The following is a 21,691-nucleotide window of genomic DNA, read 5'->3' on the forward strand; positions in this document are numbered from 1 at the left end:
AGAGACAGAGAGAGGGAGAATGCTAACTGTTTCACACCGGGCAGAACCAGATGGCTCTCCCTTTTCTCATATTGTCACCGGATTTCAATTCTCCCTTCCAACGGGACCACTGGTAGAAACTAACTGATCTCACTCCTCTGTGGTGTATATTCTGGATCTTTTAATCTGCTTAGGAATTCCCTTCTCTATTCTTAAAGTGCTCTTTTTTTTTTTTTAAACAAACCCTTTTTTAAAAAAAAATTATTTATTTATTTATTTTTGGCTGCGTTGGGTATTTGTTGCTGCACGCGGGCTTTTCCCTAGTTGGGGCGAGCGGGGCTACTCTTCATTGCGGTGCGTGGGCTTCTCATTGTGGTGGCTTCTCTTGTTGCGGAGCACGGGCTCTAGGCACGCGGGCTTCAGTGGTTGTGACTCGTGGGCTCTAGAGCACAGGCTCGGTAGTTGTGGCACATGGGCTTAGTTGCTCCGCGGCATGTGGGATCTTCCCAGAGCAGGGCTCGAACCCGTGTCCCCTGCCTTGGCAGGCAGATTCTTAACCACTGTGCCACCAGGGAAGTCCCACTCCTTTTCTTTAAAAAAATTTTTTTTCAGTCTTGATGAGGTGAAGCGTTCACAGCCTATTAGTGATCCCCGTTTTTGGGGGACTTCAGTTCTCACGCTTAGTGTATTAAGAATTGTTCTGTTAGTCTGTGTACCACGGAAGCTATTTGATCTCTTGTGTCTTTTTTTTCCATTCCCAGCTGGGTGGCACCATTGGAGACATTGAAGGAATGCCATTTGTGGAAGCGTTCAGACAATTCCAGTTTAAAGCAAAAAGAGAGAATTTCTGTAATATCCATGTTAGCCTTGTCCCACAGGTGAGCTTTCCAGATAAGTGTGTAGTCAGCAACTCCTGTAGGTCTTCCTATGATACTCTGTTTATTCCACTTTCTTTCTGTTTTGGCCGCATCGTGTGGCATGTGGGATCTTAGTTCCCTGACCAGGGATTGAACCTGCGCCCCCTGCAGTGGAAGCGCAGAGTCAACCACTGGACTGCCAGGGAAGCCCCCTATTCCAAATTTTAAACCAGGAAGCCATTCATTATCCAGAAGAGCTAGATGTCCAGTGTACTGACAGTGACCCATTTCTTTTCAGCCCAGTGCTACTGGAGAACAGAAAACCAAACCCACACAAAACAGTGTCCGTGCGTTGAGGGGGTTAGGCCTGTCTCCCGATCTGGTGAGTTAAAGAGAGTGGGTAAGTTTCTTGGAATAGGACCTCCATTTCTTAAACTATAACATCATCTAAGTCCTTCCTAGCTCTCAAATGGTTTCTATGACTGAGCTTTTTGTATCTGGGAGCTGGGGAAGGCTTATTCCCTCATCCTCAAGTGTCGCTTCACACATTTCTAAATTGGCCATCTCTTCTTCTCCAGGTCCTCATTTGACTGGCCACACTGACATCTGGGCAAGTGCAATGTCCTGTCATCTGTGTGGTCCCTGGGTCCCTTAGAGGGAGGTGGGACCTGGGAGATTTTCCTATGAGCCTGCTAGGTGGGGCTATCCCTGCTCTTATTTATAGCAGTAATCCAGTTATTGCCAGTAGTCTAGATCAGAGGCTGGCAAGTAAGGGCCTGCAGACCTGCCTCCTGTAAAGGAAGTTGTCCACATTTATCTCTGGCTGCCTTTGCTCATGGCGGTACCGTGAGGAGTCAGGGCAGGAGCTGCACGACCTGCAAAGCCTAAAGCTTTTACCATCTGGCCCTTTAGAGAAAAGTTTGCCAACCCTTGGTCTGGCTCTATTCTTGTAGTTTTAAAGAAGTAACATATGTGAGCCTCGAGTCTGTTCGCTAGAAATGCCTTGACATTTCCTACCGGTGGATTTGTGTTGAGTTTGGTTACACTTGCTTATATTAGTGCTCAGACCAATTTCTAGTAGCCCAGTGGAACGCCCAGGATGGAGAAATGCCCACTCGGTCAAATCTTCTGGAGCAAAATTAATGTAGCGTCCTCCTGAAAATCAGTGGCGGTGTGAACAGCCCAATTCCTGTCTGCTAACCCCATGCGTAATCGACTTTGACAGATTGTCTGCCGAAGTTCAACGCCCATCGAAATGGCTGTGAAGGAAAAGATTTCTATGTTTTGTCACGTGAACCCTGAACAGGTTAGTGCTGCTCTTTAGATTTGAATGCCTTGCAGGCGCTTCTGCTGATGCCAGCATTTCACACCTCTTAAGTTATCGTATTACTTTTCACAACATTTATAAAAGATTTGGGGGACTCATATGCAACTACGGCTCCCTTGCCCTTAAGGGAACAGTCTTGAGACTCCTGAAATAGATTGTGTGTTTCACTCCTTAAGTTTTAATTGTAGGTACAAAACCAGGTGGGTTGTTTTTTTTAACTCGCAGTCCAACCTCTAGAGAGAGAACCATTTGAAGCCTGCTTATCGTCTCTTTATCTTGTCTTTCCAGGACACTTACGGCTTTTACTTTGATTTCTCTTTTGTACTTGTTACAGCTTAACTCACCCCAAACCACACATTACGGTGACATTCACACTGTCACTTCTGATTGCATCAGTGACCTCAGCTCAGTTCACTGCTACAAAAACCACTGTGACGTGGGTTCAGGTCCTCTGTTCTGCAGGACTTTCCACCTGGATATCCAAGAGCTGGCTTTTCTTTTCTCTTTCATCTTTTTCTCTTTCATCTGCTTATCTCTGTCTCTTGTTTGCCAGAAGGCTCAGGCACAAGGGATTGGAGTTTAAAAAGTGATATGACGTGTGCTCAGGAAGAGGGCGAGGTTTGTCAGAAACCTTTTGTCTTCTTCAGATTAGCTCGGGGTTCTCTGAAGCCTAAAAACCACCTAATCAGATTTCTGAGTCTCAGGAGGCAGGCTGATGTATTCACTGCCTGATGCTTCACGGTCAGTGCACAAGTCTGAACTCCTTTGAAAAATGTGATAGCAGGTTTAAAGCACTCTCCTATATCTGTGTGTCGTCAAGCCATTTTGGTTTTGTTCCGTTGTTTTTTGTAAATAGTACTTGGTGTGGGTATCACACACATTTAACCTGGTTTCCGAAGTAGAAGGATACAGCTTTTAGAGTTGGGTTGCTGAGAGCTCTGCGAACAGATGATACAGTCCAAACTTTCAACCGTATGGAGTCTCTTTTCTTTTCTTTTTTTTTTGGCCATGCCACATGACTTGCGGGATCTTAGTTCCCCGACCAGAGATTGAACCTGGGTCACGGCAGTGAAAGTGCTGAGTCCTAACCACTGGACCGCCAGGGAATTCTTGAGTTTATTTTCTTTATAAGTATAGATTCTGAAGAATGTTCTATCTCATCAGTCCACAGGCTAGTCTGTTAGCCATTTTTTAGCACACTGCTTTTTTTAAAAAAAATTTTTATTGGAGTATAGTTGATTTACAATGTTGTGTTAGTTTCTGCTGTACAGCAAAGTGAATCGGCTATACATATACATATATCTATCTACTCTTTTTTAGATTCTTTTCCCATATAGGTCATGACAGAGTATGGAGTAGAGTGCCCTGTGCTATACAGTAGGTTCTTATTAGTTATCTATATTTTATATACAGTAGTGTGTATATGTCAATCCCAATCTCCCAATATCCCCCCCATTACTCCCCCCCCACCCAGTAACCATAAGTTTGTTTTCTACATCTGTCAGCACATTGCTTTTTCTCACATGAGTTAATTCTCCCATTTCTTAGTTCTTGGTGAACTTGCGTTTAGAGCTCTTCTCACCTGGATTGCTGAGGAGGGAATGGAAAGTCACAGGTGTCTCTGTGATGTTCTCTGTTACCATGATATTTGAAAAAATGTCTCTGGCTTGGAGGATAAATGAGTAAATAGCTCCACACCTCATGCCTTCCACTTGTGGGAGTTGTGGCTGTCCATAGATTTATCAATAATTTTAATTATTAATTGGGATGGAGCGTCATATCAGTGACATCTTGGCACTTTGAATTGTATCAGGGAATGCATGGGTGAGACACAATAGTCTTAAGTATCAAGTTGTCCATGTCCAAACAGCTTAGGAACCCTTGGTTGGATAGCTATGGATTGGGAAAGACTGAACACATAGAGTTGGCAGAACATTTCTTGGCATTTATTTAGGATGTGGCAGATCCTTAAATGCCTGCCAGTAGCCCTTTGCATGTACCTGAGAGGGTGGTGAAAGCTCGTTAGGGTGTGAAAAACAACCACACCACCTGGCACTTAAAAGAGCCTTTTTCCCCTCACAAGTGTAATTAATTTAAGTGTGTTAATGTGTGCGTCTAAATTTACCCAAATGAAGGGAGCACAGACAAAAGCAACTACAGAGGCAGCAGCAACAACAAATGAGTGAACAAACAAACTTCATACCCACACTTAGAAGACAAGGTATATGTATTCATTGCTACTGTCTTAACCTAGGCTTAGAAGATGGTGCCTTGGGCCGTGTGTCTTTGATACTGACATAAAGCATTCATGTTCCAATACCAAGTCTCTGACACCCCCTGGGGTTCCTGCAGTTCAACTCAGACACTAACTACCTGGAGTGAGCATCAGACTCCGCAGGTCTTTATAAGACTGCCGTGCACTTCAGACACTCGCCGCAGGTTTCTATTGTCCCAAGCCACCCACACTTCTGCCGGGCTGACTACAAAGTTGAAGCTTCCCATAACCACCTCAAGTTTGATAATTCTCTAGAATGACTCACACCTCCGGAAAGTGCTATATTTATGATTACTGTTTAATTGTAAAGGGTGCAGGTGAAGAGCCCGATGAAGAGACACATAGGGCAAGGTCTAGGAGAGTCCCAGACACAAGAACTTTTATCCCTGTGGAGTCAGGGTGCACCCCCTTCCCAGTACATCTGTAAATTCACTGGCGAGGATGCTCCCCTGAGTCCTGATGTTCAGCCTTTTGATTGGAGTTTCATTACGTAGGCATGATGGAGTGAATCATTGGTCACCTGATTGAACTCAGTCTCTAGCCCCTGTCCCCTCCGTGGAGGTCAGGTGGCTGAAAGTTCCAGCCTTCTAATGACCTGCTTGGTTTTTCTGGTGACCAGCTCCCATCCTGAAGTCATCTAGGGGCCACCCTGCGTCACCTCATTAACTTAACAAAGTTACCCCTATAACTCAGGAAATTTTGAATGTTTTTGAAGCCCTGTGCCCGGAACTACAAACAAAGAATGTGTATATGGGGAAAAATATATATATATTCTACCATAACATCCATGGTTCCAGATGTAGAATAATGACTTCAAAGTGTTTTGTAATTAGATCCAAGTCACCTTGTGTTAATTCTGACTCCTGTTTAGGTTGCTGTGTTCTTGGTTTTCTTCTGTCAGTAATAATAAACTGCTATCTCTCTTGAGTTTTGCCTCATTCCTACGTTCATTTTTGTGGCATACTTGAGTTGTTCCATTAAATATGGTGTTTTATCATCATTGATCAGGTTATATGTATCCACGATGTTTCTTCCACCTACCGAGTACCTGTGCTTTTGGAGGAACAAGGCATCGTTAAATATTTCAAAGAGAGATTGGATCTGCCTATTGGGGATTCTGCAAGCAATTTGCTTTTCAAGTGGAAAAATATGGCTGACAGGTACTGTGAAAGGAATTACTAATGTAAGTTTTCATAATTCTTAGGTTTGGGGGTAGCACTGAGGTGTACCTTGAAAGGTAACTATGTAGCGTTCCACTTTCCACATGGGTATGTTTGGTTCTGGAAATGTCTAAAGCTCTAGCATATTGTTAGGGTGTTTTGCTGTACTCTGAAGATTTCTGGGGCCTTTGATTTTGCTCTACTAAAGCAAAGTGAATTGAAGGCATTTGGATTCCAGCATTCTAAAAAACTTTTGGAAGCATTTATTTATTAGTTTATTATTTCGTTTCTGAATGTTTTAAACAGTTTAAAATGCTACAGGCTTTGTTTTGTTTTGTTTTGCTTATTTTTAAGATTTGGCTAACATTTCTTAAAGAAAATCCTTCTGAGTGGGAAGTTTTGGCTATGGCATTGTTGTTCTATCCTGCAGTTATTAACTATCAGTATCGGCATTAAAAACCCCTGATAGGTTTTAGCTTTAAGACGGTCATATTAATTTCAGCAAGGTTTGTCTAATTTGATGTCATATACAGATTAAATCCCCATCGCCTGTTTTCTTTTACTAAATGTTGCTGAGGCGTGACTCCATAAAGTCCCGGCTGCTTGACTTCTCCTGCAGCTGAAGTAGAGGCAGTAGACGCAGTAGTTGCAAATGAAGGCTTTGGTGTTGCTAAGGAGTAGATCTTAAAAGTTCTTATCACACAAAAAAATTTGTAACTGTGCGCGGTGATAGATGTTAACTAGAATATTGCGGTCATCATTTCGTAATATATAAATATATTGAATCATTAGGTTGTACATCTGGAACTAATGTAATGTATGTCAGTTATATCTCAATGAAAAAACGTAAGCTCTGGTGTCAGGCACCATAGATTCAGAGCCCAGCTTCTCCTTTCACCAGCTGTTTTTGAGTTTGGGTAGATTACTTAACCTCTCTGGGCTTATTCTCCCATCCATATATAACTGGGGGGATACTGGTACCACGTTGTGGCACTTATGAGAGAAAATACACCAGGCCTTAACATCACATCAGGCACTATTGGTTACTGATGTCGGTAACAATAATTTAAATGATTTGATGATGACAAAAGCACTGACCTTTGGTAGATGACTAGTAGATTGAAAGTTATTTTGCCCTTTCACTTTAAAATTTTAAAAGCGTTTTAGAATTTCTGGGGCAAGAAGAATCACGAACAAAGCACATTTTCTGAACTTAGGTGCCCCCATGACTGGTGATACAACTAAGCCCCTGTCCTCCAGAATGCTTAAGGAATCAGTCTCTTCGTAGGAATTTTCTGAGTAGCTTGGGGTTGATCCTCTTTAAGCACTAGAAACTTTAATATTTTAACTCTTCGTGCTGGAAATAGTTCTAAATTTTACTCTATGCCTCTGTGCTTTTTAAAGCCAGTGTTTGGTTTTTGTATTAGTTTCCTGTGTCTGCTGTAATAAGTTACCACAAAATGGGTGGCTTAAACCAATAGAAATTTGTTCTGTCACAGTTGTGGAGGTTAGAAGACCTAAATCAAGGTGTCAGCAGGGTTGGTTCCTTCTGGAACTCTGAGGGAGAATATGTTCCATGCATTTCTCCTGGCTTCTGGGGGCTAGCTTCCTTGGTGTTCCTTGGCTTGTGGGCGCATCACTCCAATCTCTGCCTCTCTTGTCGCATGTCCTTCTCCTTTGTGTCTTCTTCCTTTCTCTTTTATAAGGATGCTTGTCTTTGCAGTTCGGGTCCATTCTAATCCAGGGTGATCTCAACTGGAGATCCTTAACTTAATTGCATCGGCAAAGACCCTGTTTTCCAGATATGGGCACATTCATAGGTTCTGGGGGACATACGTTTTTTGGGGCCACCATTCAGTTCAGGATTCAAGCAAAGGGGATATTGAGCATCAGTCCCTCTGCATCATGTTGGCCGTGATGTTGGTTCATTGGTCATGGCAGTGTGAAGTGTCCATTCTTTAGGCCCTGTCCCCTCAGTACAGCCTGTAGAGAGATACAAGGAGGCACACAGAGGTCAAAGGGACAGCGTTGATCGTGGAGGTCCAGTGCTGCCCAGAGGCCAGGGGTCCCTGGTTGAGCTGGGTGGAAGAACTTGCCTGGGTCCTGAGGTGGGGACAACCCTGCCTCCCTGGGAACCTTCCTGCTGGGGGATGGGCCTACAAAGCCGACCAGCTGACTGCAGTGTCAGCTGCTGTGTCACACCCAGTTGATGGCTGAATGGAGAGCACGAGGGGAGGGAGGTGCTTGGCTGGTCCGGGCAGTGCTCCATGAGCCCAGCCCGCAGGGCCAAGAGGGAAAGAGAGCACAGGGGCGTGGGCTCAGTATACCTCCCTGGATGGCGGCTGGACTGACCCAGTGGCCTCCCCTCTCCACCACTCCCCCCCACCCCGCGCCGGGAAGACCAGCAACGAGTGAGTGGAAGGAGAGTGGGTGCAAGGAGGGACTGGCCATGCTGACTGCAGCCCTGCGTCCCTCCCCGGAGGGACAGGATGTGCCCCCCGACTGCACATCGTCTTGGAATCTTGGCTTGATACCAACTTGCTTTGTTACCTGAGTCCTTTCCCTAGAGCTGGGGCGAATCACAGGCAGGCAGGCAGGCAGTCTCCACAGCGACATAAAATTAGCTGATAAGTTAGAGGTTTAGCATCTTTCTCTCACGTTCTTCAGTCACCTTCCTAGAAAGTCAGCTCTGCTGCCAGTTTTGACTTCTTAGCCCCTCGTGCCTTTTTCTCCTCCCAGCCTGTTTCCATCAGGCTTCTCTTTCACTCTTTGCAGATGTTGTTATAAAGGAGGAATATTCCTCATCCCGGTAACATTTTTGTTCTAAGCTGTTTGGGGAACAGTTTGCTTCAAAGCCCTAAAAGATCTTCAGCCCCAAGTGACATTCCTGCATACTTAGTACCAGACCAGGCATTTTTCATGTTCCTTGAACAGATCTCCTGACGAAAGCAACGGTAAAGATTATGTCTCTAATGGTAAAATGTGATTGAGTGTCTCATGTAGAATGGAATTTTCTCATAAAAATGATCTAAGTGGCTTATATTGTTTTAAATAGTTCTCTCAGCACCATTCTTCAGGAATGCCACAAATAACCTGGCGTTTGTGGGCCAGCTGGGAATGTAACAATTTTTAATGTAGACACTTTGAATGCATTTTCTTATATGGTATCACCTTATAAAGTTAATATTGGAATGTCTCCTGTTGACACTGAGAATGCATTTTCTTATACAGTGTCACCTTATAAATGAATTTCAGGACAGTTCATGTTTATGAGATGGGGAGAACTTTTTTTTTTATTATTTATTTTTGGTTGCATTGGGGTCTTCGTTGCTGTGCGCAGGCTTTCTCTAGTTGCGGTGAGCGGGGGCTACTCCTCATTGCGGTGCATAGGCTTCTCATTGCAGTGGCTTCTCTTGTTGCGGACCATGGGCTCTAGGCGCGTGGGCTTCAGTAGTTGTGGCACGTGGGCTCAGTAGTTATGGCTCGCGGGCTCTAAAGCACAGGCTCAGTTGTAACACACAGGCTTTGTTGCTCCGCGACATGTGGGATCTTCCCGGACCAGGGCTCGAACCCGTGTCCCCTGCATTGGCAGGCGGATTCTTAACCACTGCCACCAGGGAAGCCTGGGGAGAGCTTTTTTATTTTTAATGCTTTTAACTTTTTCTCTGATATACTCTCCTCAGATTTATATCTTTGCCTGCTTATGTAAGCCAATGTTGGGCTTTCTCATGATTTTCAAATCTCTTGGGGTACAGATTGTTATTCTTTGGGGGCGGGGTGGGGAATTTGAGTCAAGTACACCAAGTTCAAGGCACATCTGCTCCTCAGGTTTTAAAAAGTGCCTCAGGATAAGAACAGTGGCTGTCATTATGCTTGTGATATGATGTTACATGCATATAACCTTTAAGCTTGTTTTCCTTCCCAGGTATGAAAGGTTACAGAAAACGTGTTCCATAGCCCTGGTTGGCAAATACACCAAGCTCAGGGACTGCTATGCCTCCGTGTTCAAAGCCCTGGAACACTCAGCGTTGGCCATCAACCACAAGTTGAATCTGATGGTGAGCCCCCACCTGGTCTTCTGCATGTTTCAGGCATTCATCGTGAAATCTCGTGTTGCAGAGAGGCAGGTTGTGTTCAAGGATCCCCAAGTCCACCTCCAGGGTTGATGATTCACCGGGAGGACGCAGAGGACTCAGCATACAGCTGTACTCACGATTATGACTTATTTCAGTGATAGGATGCAGAGCCAAATCAGCAAAGGAAAAGGCACGTGGGATGAAGTCTGGGGGAAACCAGGTGTAAGCTTCCAACAGCCCTCCTCCAGTGGAGTCACAGAGGACGTGCTTAAATCCCCCAGCAGCGAGCTGCAACAACACAGGTGACGTGCCATCTACCAGGGAAGCTCATTAGAGACTCAGCGCCCAGGGTTTTTACTGGGGGCTGGTCACACAGATACCCTCAGCCTCCTGAGTGTCAAAATCTCAGACTCCCAGGAGGAAAGCAGGTGTTCAACTTAAATCATGTTGTTTCTTCAAACACTGTAGGCACACTGAGCCACTCTTACTGGTTCTTGGGAATGGTGGGAACCCTCCCCAAATCCAAGTTTCCAGATGCCAGACAAGGGCCAACCTTGTAAGCAGGCATTTCCAAGGATTTCAGTCTGTTAACTTTTTTTCTGCATACAGGTTTAAGGCACAGTTTTTGAAATTAGGCTTTGCACATTCAGGGACATATATACTTCATGCTCATTTAACTATTTTGTGTTTGTCTAATGAGAAAGTAATAGAACTTTTTTTCCCCTTTAGTGTGGGAATTGAACGCAGAGTTTTTAAATGCCATATTTATATACATTTCCCTTTCTAACTCGGAGGACTGATATCTGGCAAACAGTGATGGTTTGTTTTTCAAACAGTATTATGGGATAGCAGAGGTGGAGTTATATATAGCTTGAGTATATTCTTTGTTAGATACAGAAGTAGTATATGCTCAGTATAGAAAATTTAAGCAAAGCATAATGTAAAATGCAGAAAGTGGAAGATTCTTCCTCAGTGAAATCCCACTTCTCTTGATGTACCTGTCGTTCCCAGTTTGATGCATATCTTTCTAGAGTTTTCTCTCCCTATATAAATGTTTATATTTAATGTTATTCTCTCTGGGTATATCACAGTTTAGGGAGGTCTTATTATCTTGATTTAAATGGTAAAACCTTAATATAATGAGCCAAAAGATACACTTATATGTTCAAGAAATTTAGTAACTTTCAGCTTAGGACCTATCCAGTTTTCTCTCACCTGTTTGTAGCTTCCTCTCTAATCACTTTTTATTTTTGACTTTCCAAGGAATCGTTCCCTTCCTGTTCTTCCTCTTCCTTCCTAGTCCTCCAGTCCCTCGTAGAAAAAAGAAAATAGAAAATCTGTTATAATACTAATTTTATAAAGTAAAATTTTGTATCTTAAGATATATTCAGATAGTAATTTTTACAACAGAAATTCTAAAATAATATAGACATATAGGGACTGTTATGTACATAGGAATTGTTGTACGTGTTTTTCACGTAGTAGAATTCATTGACGGTGGCTTCTCCTAAGTACTGTTTGAGTCATGGGCTTGTGCTGTGTTTATCTCGCCCGCCTTTTGCAGTAATTTCCTGACTGGTTTTCATTTTTCCCTCCCTTTCCTTCACTGAGCCAGAGTGATTTTTCTGAAATCGCTCTCTGTTCTTTCAGATTTTTCAGTGGCTTCAAGTATAAACTTCTCTCACCGGATGGAGCTTCTTTTGAGGTCCCCAGAGCGGTCACCACTTTCTGTTTTTTTTCTGTTTTTTCTTTCTGTTTTTTGAAGCTGCTCCTTCACAGCCCTCCCCCACCCCCCGCACCCCTTCCCACTTGCCCCCGAACTGCACACGCGCGCTCGGCTCGCGTCCACTCATCCTCCAGGGCTTAGCTTCTTGGACATCCCCTTCCCAGAGGACTTCCCTGAAGGCGCTCTTGCCCTTCTTGTCTCCAGTCCGCATACGTATCAGCTGCGGCTCCTGGTTCCTTCCGCAGCGTCCTCTTCTTTGCCCATCGTAGCCATTACCTCCTTGTGATGTGGATGCCTGTTTATTTGGTTTCATAACCTGCCTGAAAGATTGTAAGAGCCACAAGACAGAGATGGTGCTTTTCTATGCTAAGTGACCAGTACAGTGTTTGCATAATAAGTAGTCATCGAATAATTGTGTCAGTATCAGATGGCTCTAGTATTTTCCAGTTTTTATTTTTCTGAAATGTTCCTTTAGCTTGTTGCATGTTTTTAGTACATAGACTCCATTGATCTGGAGCAGACTACCGAAACTGAGGACCCTGTGAAATTCCACGAAGCTTGGCAGAAACTCTGCAAAGCTGAGTAAGTACCACGCCAGTTAGGAGAACGCTGTTGTGATTTTTTCCATGATTCGATTTACCCCAATTACTAATTTTTGTGCATTTTGAAGTGTAGTTTGGAGTACTTGTGGTGATTCTGGATGGTTGTGCTGCATTCACGCTGCATGTGCTTTGAAACGTGCCGTGTCAATGTTAGTGGCACGTGCAGTGGAGATGGTTTTATTCTGGGGAGGATGACGATACCGTATTGGTGGGAAAGTGAGCTGATGCTACTGAAAGATGCAGAGATGGACCTTACATATAAAAAGTTAAAGTGCAAGAATGACAATCCTCCCTCCTCTCTTGGTTTTATTTTCTTTTCCACATCCTTTGATTCTAGGTTTTATTTTGTAAGTAATCAATAAAAATTTTGGGGGTGGCATTGTGTTGTGAGGGTAGCATGGCCCTTGGGTTTTTCTCTTGAGCTCTTGTGTTTTTGGTTTTTTTTAAAAATGTATTTATTTACTTATTTCTGGCTGTGTTGGGTCTTTGTTGCTGCACGTGGGCTTTCTCTAGGTATGGTGAGCGGGGGCTACTTTGTTGTCGTGCGCGGGCTTCTCATTGCGGTGGCTTCTCTTGTTGCAGAGCACGGGCTCTAGGCACATGGGCTTCAGTAGTTGTGGCACATGGGCTTAGTTGCTCTACGGCATGTGGGATCTTCCCAGACCAGGGATCGAACCCGTGTCCCCTGCATTGGCAGGCGGATTCTTAACCACTGCGCCACCAGCGAAGCCCCAGAGGTCTTAACATTTGTATAAAAGTACTTTTAAAAGAACCTTAACCTATTTTTATTCAGATAATTCTTTCAGTGGCATTTTTAATTGAATTGAGCTGCTCAGTCACTATGCTCACGTGCTGCAAAGACCTATCAGAAAATATATATCAAGGTCAGTTGTAAGAAATTGTTGCAACTTCTTTATAACACTGGGAGGATTTCAAGAAGAAAGTTCAGGATGTGAAATCATGTAATCAGTTCTGAAAATAGACTCCAAGCGTATTCTCTAGCAGCTGTGCCAAGTGTCGGATTTGGGATCAATAAGCATGAATGGCTGAAAACAAGAGTTTTACAAATAAAAATAATGTCAAATTTCCCCTCCTCTTGTGTTGCTTGCAGTGGTGTTCTTGTGCCAGGGGGCTTCGGAATCAGAGGAACGTTGGGAAAACTCCAGGCGATTTCTTGGGCACGGTCAAGGAAGATTCCTTTTCTGGGTAAAACTGATGTTTATGAATCCTAACTATGAGTTTTTTAGATTTTTGACACCTAGTAGGGTAACACGTAATAGAGTTTGTTAATGTGAAAAGTGTGATCTTGAATTTGAATATTCAGGTGCCAAATAGTTTGCTACAGGGTCTGGAAACTCTATTCTGCAAGCCTTACCTGGTTTGCAGCATTTTTGTAAATAAAGTTTTATTGGAACACAGCCATACCAGTTGGTTTACATATTGTCTGTGGCTGTTTTTGCGATACAGTAGCAGAGTTGGAGACCCTACAGCCTGCAAGGCCTAAAATCTCTACTCTCTGGCCCTTGACCAGAAACATTTGCCAGCCCAGGAGAACTTACCACTGTTCCGGTTGTGTAGCAGGAGGCTGGGAGGAACCTCTGTTCATACCTGCCCTTCTCCGATTCCACCTTTCACCACTTCGAGCAAACATCTCAACAGAATGCCACAATGTTATTTCGCATCAGGAAAAAAAGCTTAAATTGAAATTTATATGCTCCTTCTAGAAAAGATAATACAGAAAGACCGTCCAACGTTACAGGGACAGCTCTGTTAAGATTTAGTAGAGCTGGGTCTTTTCAATGTGTTTGTTCAAATTGCAAAGCATGGCTTCTGGAGCAGTGAAACCAGATGAAATGGAACACTGATGGGATAAAGGCAGCCCTGCAGCTGGGGATTCAGGCGGAAGAGGGAGTGGGGAGAGGCCATGTTTCATGCTGTGCTTGCATGGGCTGGTGGGTTTATGAACCGAGTGGACCAGCTTTGGTACTCTTTACTTAATAACAGCAGACTGTTCATTTTCCCCCTTGCCTGTTCTTTGATTAGCTTCCTAGACGCTCTCCACTTGGGATCCATTTTCAAAAGAGAAGCCAGGAGTAGTTACCTTGATACCTTGCTTTGTTTTATCCATCTAAGCTCATCTGGGCCACTGTTTTCTTTTGAAGTAATCTTGTTTAGTTTCTGTCTAAATGTGGTTAGCGTTCTTCGGATAATTTTCACTGTGTAGAATAGTTTGCAGCTCTTTAAATTTCTCTTTAACACACCGTCTCTTTATGTCCTAGACTTATGGAACTTTCTAAAGTGCCCCCAAAGCACTCAGCTGTTTCATGCTTATTGACTTTTGTTCTGGCGTGCCTGGTATATTGATTGCTCTCTCCTTTGAGCCCCTGTGTACCTTCAGTATATCTATAAAAGCATCTGGAATGCTCCTTGGCATTTGTTTATTGGAGAGAATCGATGGGCCGCAGTGAATGTGGAGATCGGCGAGGGGCACATCCCTGTGGCAACAGGCCTGGGCCTACGCAGGTCCCCTTTTCTCCTTACTGAGCTCTCTGTTCAGTTCCATTTGGCCTCTCCGTCGCGCTCCAGCCTGCGGGGGAGGTACCAGCTCCCCCAGCTGCTGCTGTTTCCCTGCAGTGAGGTTTAGGGCTGTTCTGGGCTCAGCAGCTGGGCACAGACCTCCTGCTCCCCTGCCCGCCTGTAGGTGCTCCTTGGATCCCAGCCTGCTGGCCAGCCGGGGGCTGCCCGCAAGCAGAGCCCGCATTTAAGGCCGTGAATCTACCTTGAGAAGAGGGGGTGTGAGGTCCCAGCCCACGGAGACTCCCTCTTGAATTGAGGTGTTGTTAGACATTCTCTGAAGGAGTCGGGCGCTTTGGGGCAGCCCTGCAGCCCACAAGTGTGCCTCGATCTAGAGACACATTTGCAGGGAGGCAGATTTGCCTTTTGGACCTTGCCTTCTCCTTTCCTGCCCTTTTCTGACCTCACATTTATTCCTTCTCGAGTTTGGGTTGTCCAGTCCTTTCCCTGCCCCTGCCACACATGTTCTGAGGGCAGAGGCTACAGCAGCAAACTTTCTTTTTTGGAGCCTACATTCTAGATGGAGGAGATAGACAGCAAATAAATGAACAGAAAATACGAAGCAGTACAAAATAACGTTCATTTGCTTTATATATGTGCTTTTTAAAATAGGAGTTTGCCTTGGGATGCAACTGGCAGTGATAGAATTTGCGAGAAACTGCCTTAACTTGAAAGGTAAGTCTGAGATTTTCTAATAACCTCTTAGTAAAAAGCATTCTTATTGCTTGAAGTATTTTTCAGCAGTATTGGTGAGTTGCTGAACTCATTTCTTTATCTTCAGATGCTGATTCCACAGAATTTGAGCCAAATGCCCATGTTCCTGTGGTAAGTGGCTTAACTTTCTGGGTTAGGTCATTGTTTTGGTTCTGGCTCGGCATAAACTCATGAGGGGTTATTATTACTATTTTTTTCATTCTGACATCAGGACATTTTAATTATATATGATTTTTCTTATTCCTCTTATTGTTATTAGTTTATATCAAACCACTTTGTTTTCAATTGTCCATCTTGTCGGTTGTGCCTTGAGGGAAGACACAGTCCTAGATTGGCTTCTCTTTGCAATAGTTTTCAAGCTGAATGTTTAGGAAAGGGTTGAGTTGACTGTGACGACAGTCGCTCACAGCTGATGTAAACACACGGGCTGTCCTGTCTCTAGACCCATCCGCATCTGTTCTTCTGCTGCTTCTCATCTTTCACCGATTCCGTTTCCTGTAAAACATTCAGTCCAGGATTTTGGCTGGGAGTGAAGGCCATCGTGCTCTGTCACCTGCTGCTCTGCTAACTTATCCCATGGCATCCCCCTCTCTCCTGCACTTGGGGTTTTATAGTTGGACTATCTGAATGAGTTTTTTAGATGTATCCTGAGATTCCCTACACCTGAGATGTCCGCGTCCTGCAACCTCCTTACCCCTGGAATCTCAATAAAACTGATGAAGAATTTAATTACAAAAATAAACCAAACCTGATTACTGACAACTTCCTATTCATCCCGGGAAGCCTTTTCTGACCTCCTTTGTTTCCTGGCCTCTGCCTTCTGAACCTTGTACCACCTCTATCAGAGTGTACACCTCACCATTGTGATTGGTTTTTTATTAACAGTTTATTGAGATATAATTCACATACCATAAAATTGAGCCATCGAAAGTGTATAATGCAGTGACTTAGCACATTCACAGATCTCTGCAACCATCACCACCGTCAATTTTGGACCATTTTGATTATTCCAAAAAGAAATTCCACACCCTTTAGCTGACATCCCCAAGCCGCCTATCCTTCTAGCTCTAGGCAACCATTAATCTGTTTTCTGTCTCTATATATTTGCCTATTCTGGCCATTTCATATACAGTTGACCTTTGAATAATGCAGGGGTCAGGGGCTGACCCTCCACGCAATCAAAAATCTGCCTTTAACTCCTAGTCGCCTCTCCGTATATGCGTTCCTCTGTATATGTGGTTCCGCATCTACGGCTTCAACCAACCATGGACCATGTAGTACTATTTACTATGGAAAGAAAGGCATGTCTAAGTGGACCTGCTCAGTTCAAACCTGTGTTGGTCAACTGTAAATGGAATCATACAATATGTGGCCTTTTGTGACTGGCTTCTTTCATTTAGCATAACATTGTCAAGGTCTGTCTATGTTGTAGCATGTATTAGTACTTTGTTTCTTATCCATTCATCCTTTGATGGACATTTGCTGTTTCTACTTTTTGGCTACTATGAATAATGCTGCTATGAATATTTGTGTACAAGTTTTTGTATGGACATATGTTTTTGTTTCACTTGGGTCTATACCTAGGAGTGGAATTGTGGGTCATATGGTGACTGTATGTTTAATTCTTTGAGGAACTGCCAGACTGTTTTCCAAAGTGGCTGCAGCATTTTACATTGCCACCAGCAGTGTGTGAGGGTTCCAATTCCTTCATATCCTCAACACTTGTCTTTTTGATTACAGTTGACTCTTGAACAACATGGATTTGAACTGCATGGGTCCACATATACGTTGTTGTTGTTGTTGTTTTTTTTCAATAAATGCATACTACAGTACTACATGATCCATGTAGGTTGAATTCACGGGTATGGGACTGCAGATACAGAGGGCCAAGTGTAAAGTTATATTCGAATTTTTGACTACTTGGGGGTCAGTGCCCCTAAGCCCTGCATTGTTCAAGGGTCAACCGTGTAGCCATTCTAGTGTGTGTGAAGTTGTGGCTCACTGTGGCTTTGCTTCACATTTCCTTGATGTCTGAGGATGTCGAACATCTTCTCGTATGCGTATTGGCCATTTGTATATCATCTTTGGAGAACTGTCTATTCACATCCTTTGCCCACTTTTAATTTGGGTTATTTGTCATTTTATTATTAAGTTGTAAGAGTTTTTTATATAATCTATATACAAGTTCCTTATTAGATATATAATTTGTACTATTGACATTTGGAGCCAGATGATTGTCCTGTTCATTGTAGGATGTTCAGCAGCATCCTTGGCGTCTACCCACTAGATGTCAGTAGTACACTTCTCCCAAACCCCAGTTGTGACACTAAAACTACCTCCAGACATTGCCGAACATCCCCTGGGGACAGAGGTGGAATAGCCCCCCCCGTTGAGAAGCACTGATTCAGAGAAATCTAGTTCTGTTCTCTCCCCTCCAGCATAGTCCCTTCCTTCCCTATGGCAACCATTAATTCATTTTTTTAAATGGGGTATCTTTCCATTTTTAAAATATAAGTAAACCTGTATGTCTGCTTGTAACCTCCTCCCCTTCTTAGATAAATGACAGCATACTCTGCCCATTTTTTCTGCCTTGCTTTTTTCACTTAACTCTGTATGCTGGAGTAGAGATCACTCCGTGGAAGGATATAGAGATATTCTTCACTCATTTTTTTTTTTTAATAAATTTATTTATTTATTTTTGGCTGCATTGGGTCTTTGTTGCTGCACGCGGGCTTCCTCTCGTTGCGGTGAGCGGGGACTACTCTTGGTTGCGGTGCGCGGGCTTCTCATTGCAGTGGTTTCTCTTCTTGCAGAGCATGGGCTCTAGGCGTCCGGGCTTCAGTAGTTGTGGCTCATGGGCTCAGTAGTTGTGGCTCACAGGCTCTAGAGCGCAGGCTCAGTAGTTAGGGTGCACGGGCTTAGTTACTCTGTGGCATGTGGGATCTTCCTGGACCGGGGCTCGAACCCCGTGTCCCCTGCACTGGCAGGCGGATTTTTAACCACTGCATCACCAGGGAAGTCCACTTCACTCATTTTTATAGCTTGCCATTCAGACTACAATGAATTGTAACTTCCCAGCCAGATGACACTTCTAAGTCTTATGCTCAGAAGACTTAATACAAGTGAAGAGTTCCTTACAAGGCTTTAACAGAAACATATGTCCTGACTAATGGCTGAAATGGCTGTGCCAGGCGAACCTTGGGTTTTCTTTTAGAGAATACTTTGGGATAGGAAGTGATTTTACCAGTAGGTGCCACTGTTAGATAGCTTTGGCAAGGTTAATTCGTTGATGACTATACTTCACTCTTTGTGTGTGTGTTTGCATATTTTTAAGACATTTATACACAGGATAAAAAAGTTAAGCCCTACAGAAAAGGTATAAAACTGCCTCTCATGTGCCCCTACCTTACCTCAGTTCCCTTACCCAGAGGTGACTACCTTCATCCATTTCTTTTGTTATTCTTCCAGAGATTGTGTGTGTGTATGTGTACAAATGCCTACCTACAAACATATATGGACATATGTTCCCTTAAAAAAATACATATGCTACCATGCTTGAGACATCGTTCCCCTTGCTTTTTTTCTAAAAATAAATTTATTTATTTTATTTATTTATTTTTGGCTACGTTGGGTCTTTGTTGCTGCGTGTGGGCATTCTCTAGTTGCGGTGAGCAGGGACTACGTTTCGTTGCGGTGTGCGGGCTTCTCACTGCGGTGGCTTCTCTTGTTGCGGAGCATAGGCTCTAGGCGTGCGGGCTCAGTAGTTGTGGCGCACGGGCTTAGTTGCTCCTCGGCATGGGGGATCTTCCCGGACCAGGGCTCGAACCCGTGTCCCCTGCATTGGCAGGTGGATTCTTAACCACTGTGCCGCCAGGGAAGCCCCCTCCTTGCTTTTTGTACTCATCACTCCACATCAGTGCACAGGGATCTTCTACGTGCTTGCCTTGCTCTACACATCATTCTTTATTTAAACAGTCTCATATTGATGAATATTTAGGTTGTGTCCATTATTTGCTGCTTTAAATCATTGCTGCAAATTAGTATGTGTACATATGTTCTCATAGCGACACATACACACTTCTATGGGATGAATTCCTAGAAGGGGAATTGCGAAGTCAGAGGAATTGTGCGTTTTACATTTTGATAGTTTCTATACTCATAAGTGAGATGAGAACAATAAAACCTAATTGCTACTGAACATCTTTATGTCCTGCGTTCAGTTTGTCGGAGAAAAATAGCCTTAAGAGCCACCATTTATGAGGATGGGGAGAAGTCTTATTGAAGGAGAAGACTAAGGTAATAGAATCACCAGGGAGCAGACACCAGGAAGCCTGGGGAATCCCTTAAACTTGAGCAAATAACAATGACTTACAGTGGGTAATGGCCATTCTGGCCCTTCTTGCTAAAAAAGTAAATAGCTTTGGAAACCAGGAGCCTCCTAAAGGGTATATTTGCAGCTAAAATCTCTTTCATGGGTGTGGGGGAGAAAAATAATTTCCCTCTACTCTTCTAGATTCTTGGCTGAGACCCCCTGTAATAAAGGAATAACAAGGGAAAAACAAACAGAAGCTTAATAACGTGGATACCTCCTGTATACCCAGGAGTATACAGAGTTTCTGAGTAACTCCCAGAAATGGCCCAAGCCACCATCTTAAGTACCATCTCCAGCTACAGAGAAGAAAAGAGGATGTTGGGGGTGGAGGTATTTATGGGAGGTTTTCAAGGCAAAGCACAGTAAACAAGGGTGAGTTTGTTATGCGGATTTAAGTCCCTGCCTTCTCCATTGAGAAGAGTTTCTAGAGATTTAGAGTCACCCTTCTCTTCCTGGTACAGAAAGGGAGACACCCTTACAAATGGAGGTTTCCCTTATAAATGCAAATGTCTCTAACAAAAGGGTAACTTCTGTTCTGTTTTAGAGCTTCTCCTATATCTCCTGTTTCTTAAAAATAATCAGCCCAGGATAATCTTTATGCCAAAGAGGCATATTTTGTGTGTGCGGGGCAAATTCTGCTCCCCTTCGTGGGCCATCGTGACCCTCCTTTGGCATGCATGATTAGTCTTATGGTTGCTTATTAAATCAGTAGAGATACTGGCATACAGCACAGATATCTAAGAGGGGGCGTCTCTTATGCACATAAAAGGAGAAATAGTTTTTTTCCTAAGAGTGAAGGTCGAGTCTTTCTGAGTCTGGAAGTACCAGGAGAGAGTGAGTAAAATTTGTTTTATTGTGCCATTTCTCTGCTTGATCCACAAGGTGCAATAGAAGGCTCTGGAACTTTGCAGAATATTTAGGTTCTACAGCAAGTCTGACTTTCTGGCCTGCTTTAAAGCAGCTTCACCCACCTTCTAGATGATGCGTACCAGGAGCACAGCTGTAGCTGACTTGTATTCTGACTCTATCAATCACGTGGTAGCTGCTGACACCCTTGACTTTGAATTTGGCTTCAGATCTCTCCAGTTCATGTGGAGGATAGCTCATGGCATTGTAGAGTTTATACTTAGAATGTTTTTGGCTTTTGAGATATATGTAGGAAGAATGATCTCCATCTGATGTTTAGGTATGTGGATATGCATAATTTTTAGCATTTCTTTTCTGTTTACTGAAAATAGTAACTTAAAAATATGAATTTACGTTAGATATGGAAACAGAATCTGAAAACAGAATCCATGTTCCACATTCAAACACATCTACACAGACTGGTGTCAAGTAAAAAAATAATACAGGAGGCTGCAAATAGGAAAAGAGTTTATTTGGAATCTTAAGAATTGCAATTTGGGGGAATTCCCTGCCAGTGGTTAGAACTCCACGTTTCCACTGCCGGGCGGGGGAGCCCGGGTTTGATCCCTGGTCGGGGAACTAAGATCCCACAAGCCCCGCTGCATGGCCAAAAAAAATCTGGGAGACACAGATTTGGGTAACCCTAAAAGAGTGTTCTGAGGAAGAGAGAGTCAGGGCTAATAAAGACAGAAAGCCAAGAGGTTGTTAAAAGTTGCCTGGTAGGAATTGTGATGGACTGTGATGCGAGTCAGAGAATACTTGCCCTGAGGAATCATGAGTTGTTTTAGGGTAGGGGTCCAGTAAGTATCTTGAGTTTCTGGCCGGTGTTCTGAAGCCGAATCTGGCCTCTGTACCCCGAAACCAAATTAAATTTCAGAGACAGAGTTTTAGGTGAAGTAGAAAAGACTAGCTTTATTGCTTTGCCAGGCAAAGCAGTGGGCTAATGCCCTCGAAACTGTGTCCCGACCTGGAGGGGGTAGTAGGAGGAGGAGTTTGATAGTAATGGCTCACAGAGGGCGTGATCAGCTCGTGGACGTTCTTCTGATTGGCTGGTGGGGAGGTAAGTGGGCGTCAGCATCATCAACCTTCTGGTTCCAGCTGGTCTGGGGTCTACGTGCTTGTG

At 43.7% G+C, this 21,691-nt stretch overlaps 1 protein-coding gene across 7 annotated transcripts in view; it reads left to right on the forward strand.

The window, feature by feature from the left end:
• Window positions 1–21,691, forward strand: part of CTPS2 (CTP synthase 2) — a 112,457-nt gene that overhangs the window by 21,534 nt on the left and 69,232 nt on the right. For all 7 annotated transcript variants that reach the window (XR_002643118.3, XM_022562725.3, XM_089904756.1 and 4 more), the window contains 9 exons: window positions 741–857; window positions 1,135–1,218; window positions 2,062–2,142; window positions 5,447–5,598; window positions 9,524–9,656; window positions 11,894–11,982; window positions 13,114–13,208; window positions 15,189–15,251; window positions 15,358–15,401. Coding sequence is in view for 6 of the 7 variants with exons in the window: in XM_022562725.3 (XP_022418433.1) it covers window positions 741–857; window positions 1,135–1,218; window positions 2,062–2,142; window positions 5,447–5,598; window positions 9,524–9,656; window positions 11,894–11,982; window positions 13,114–13,208; window positions 15,189–15,251; window positions 15,358–15,401 (858 nt within the window). In the remaining variant the exon portion in view is untranslated. The remainder of the gene's footprint in view (window positions 1–740; window positions 858–1,134; window positions 1,219–2,061; window positions 2,143–5,446; window positions 5,599–9,523; window positions 9,657–11,893; window positions 11,983–13,113; window positions 13,209–15,188; window positions 15,252–15,357; window positions 15,402–21,691) is intronic.

This window comes from Delphinapterus leucas, chromosome X (assembly GCF_059928025.1).
Source record: "Delphinapterus leucas isolate spDelLeu-1000000601 "Yukka" chromosome X, BTC_Dleu_Yukka2, whole genome shotgun sequence".
In the NCBI taxonomy this organism is placed as follows: domain Eukaryota; kingdom Metazoa; phylum Chordata; class Mammalia; order Artiodactyla; family Monodontidae; genus Delphinapterus; species Delphinapterus leucas.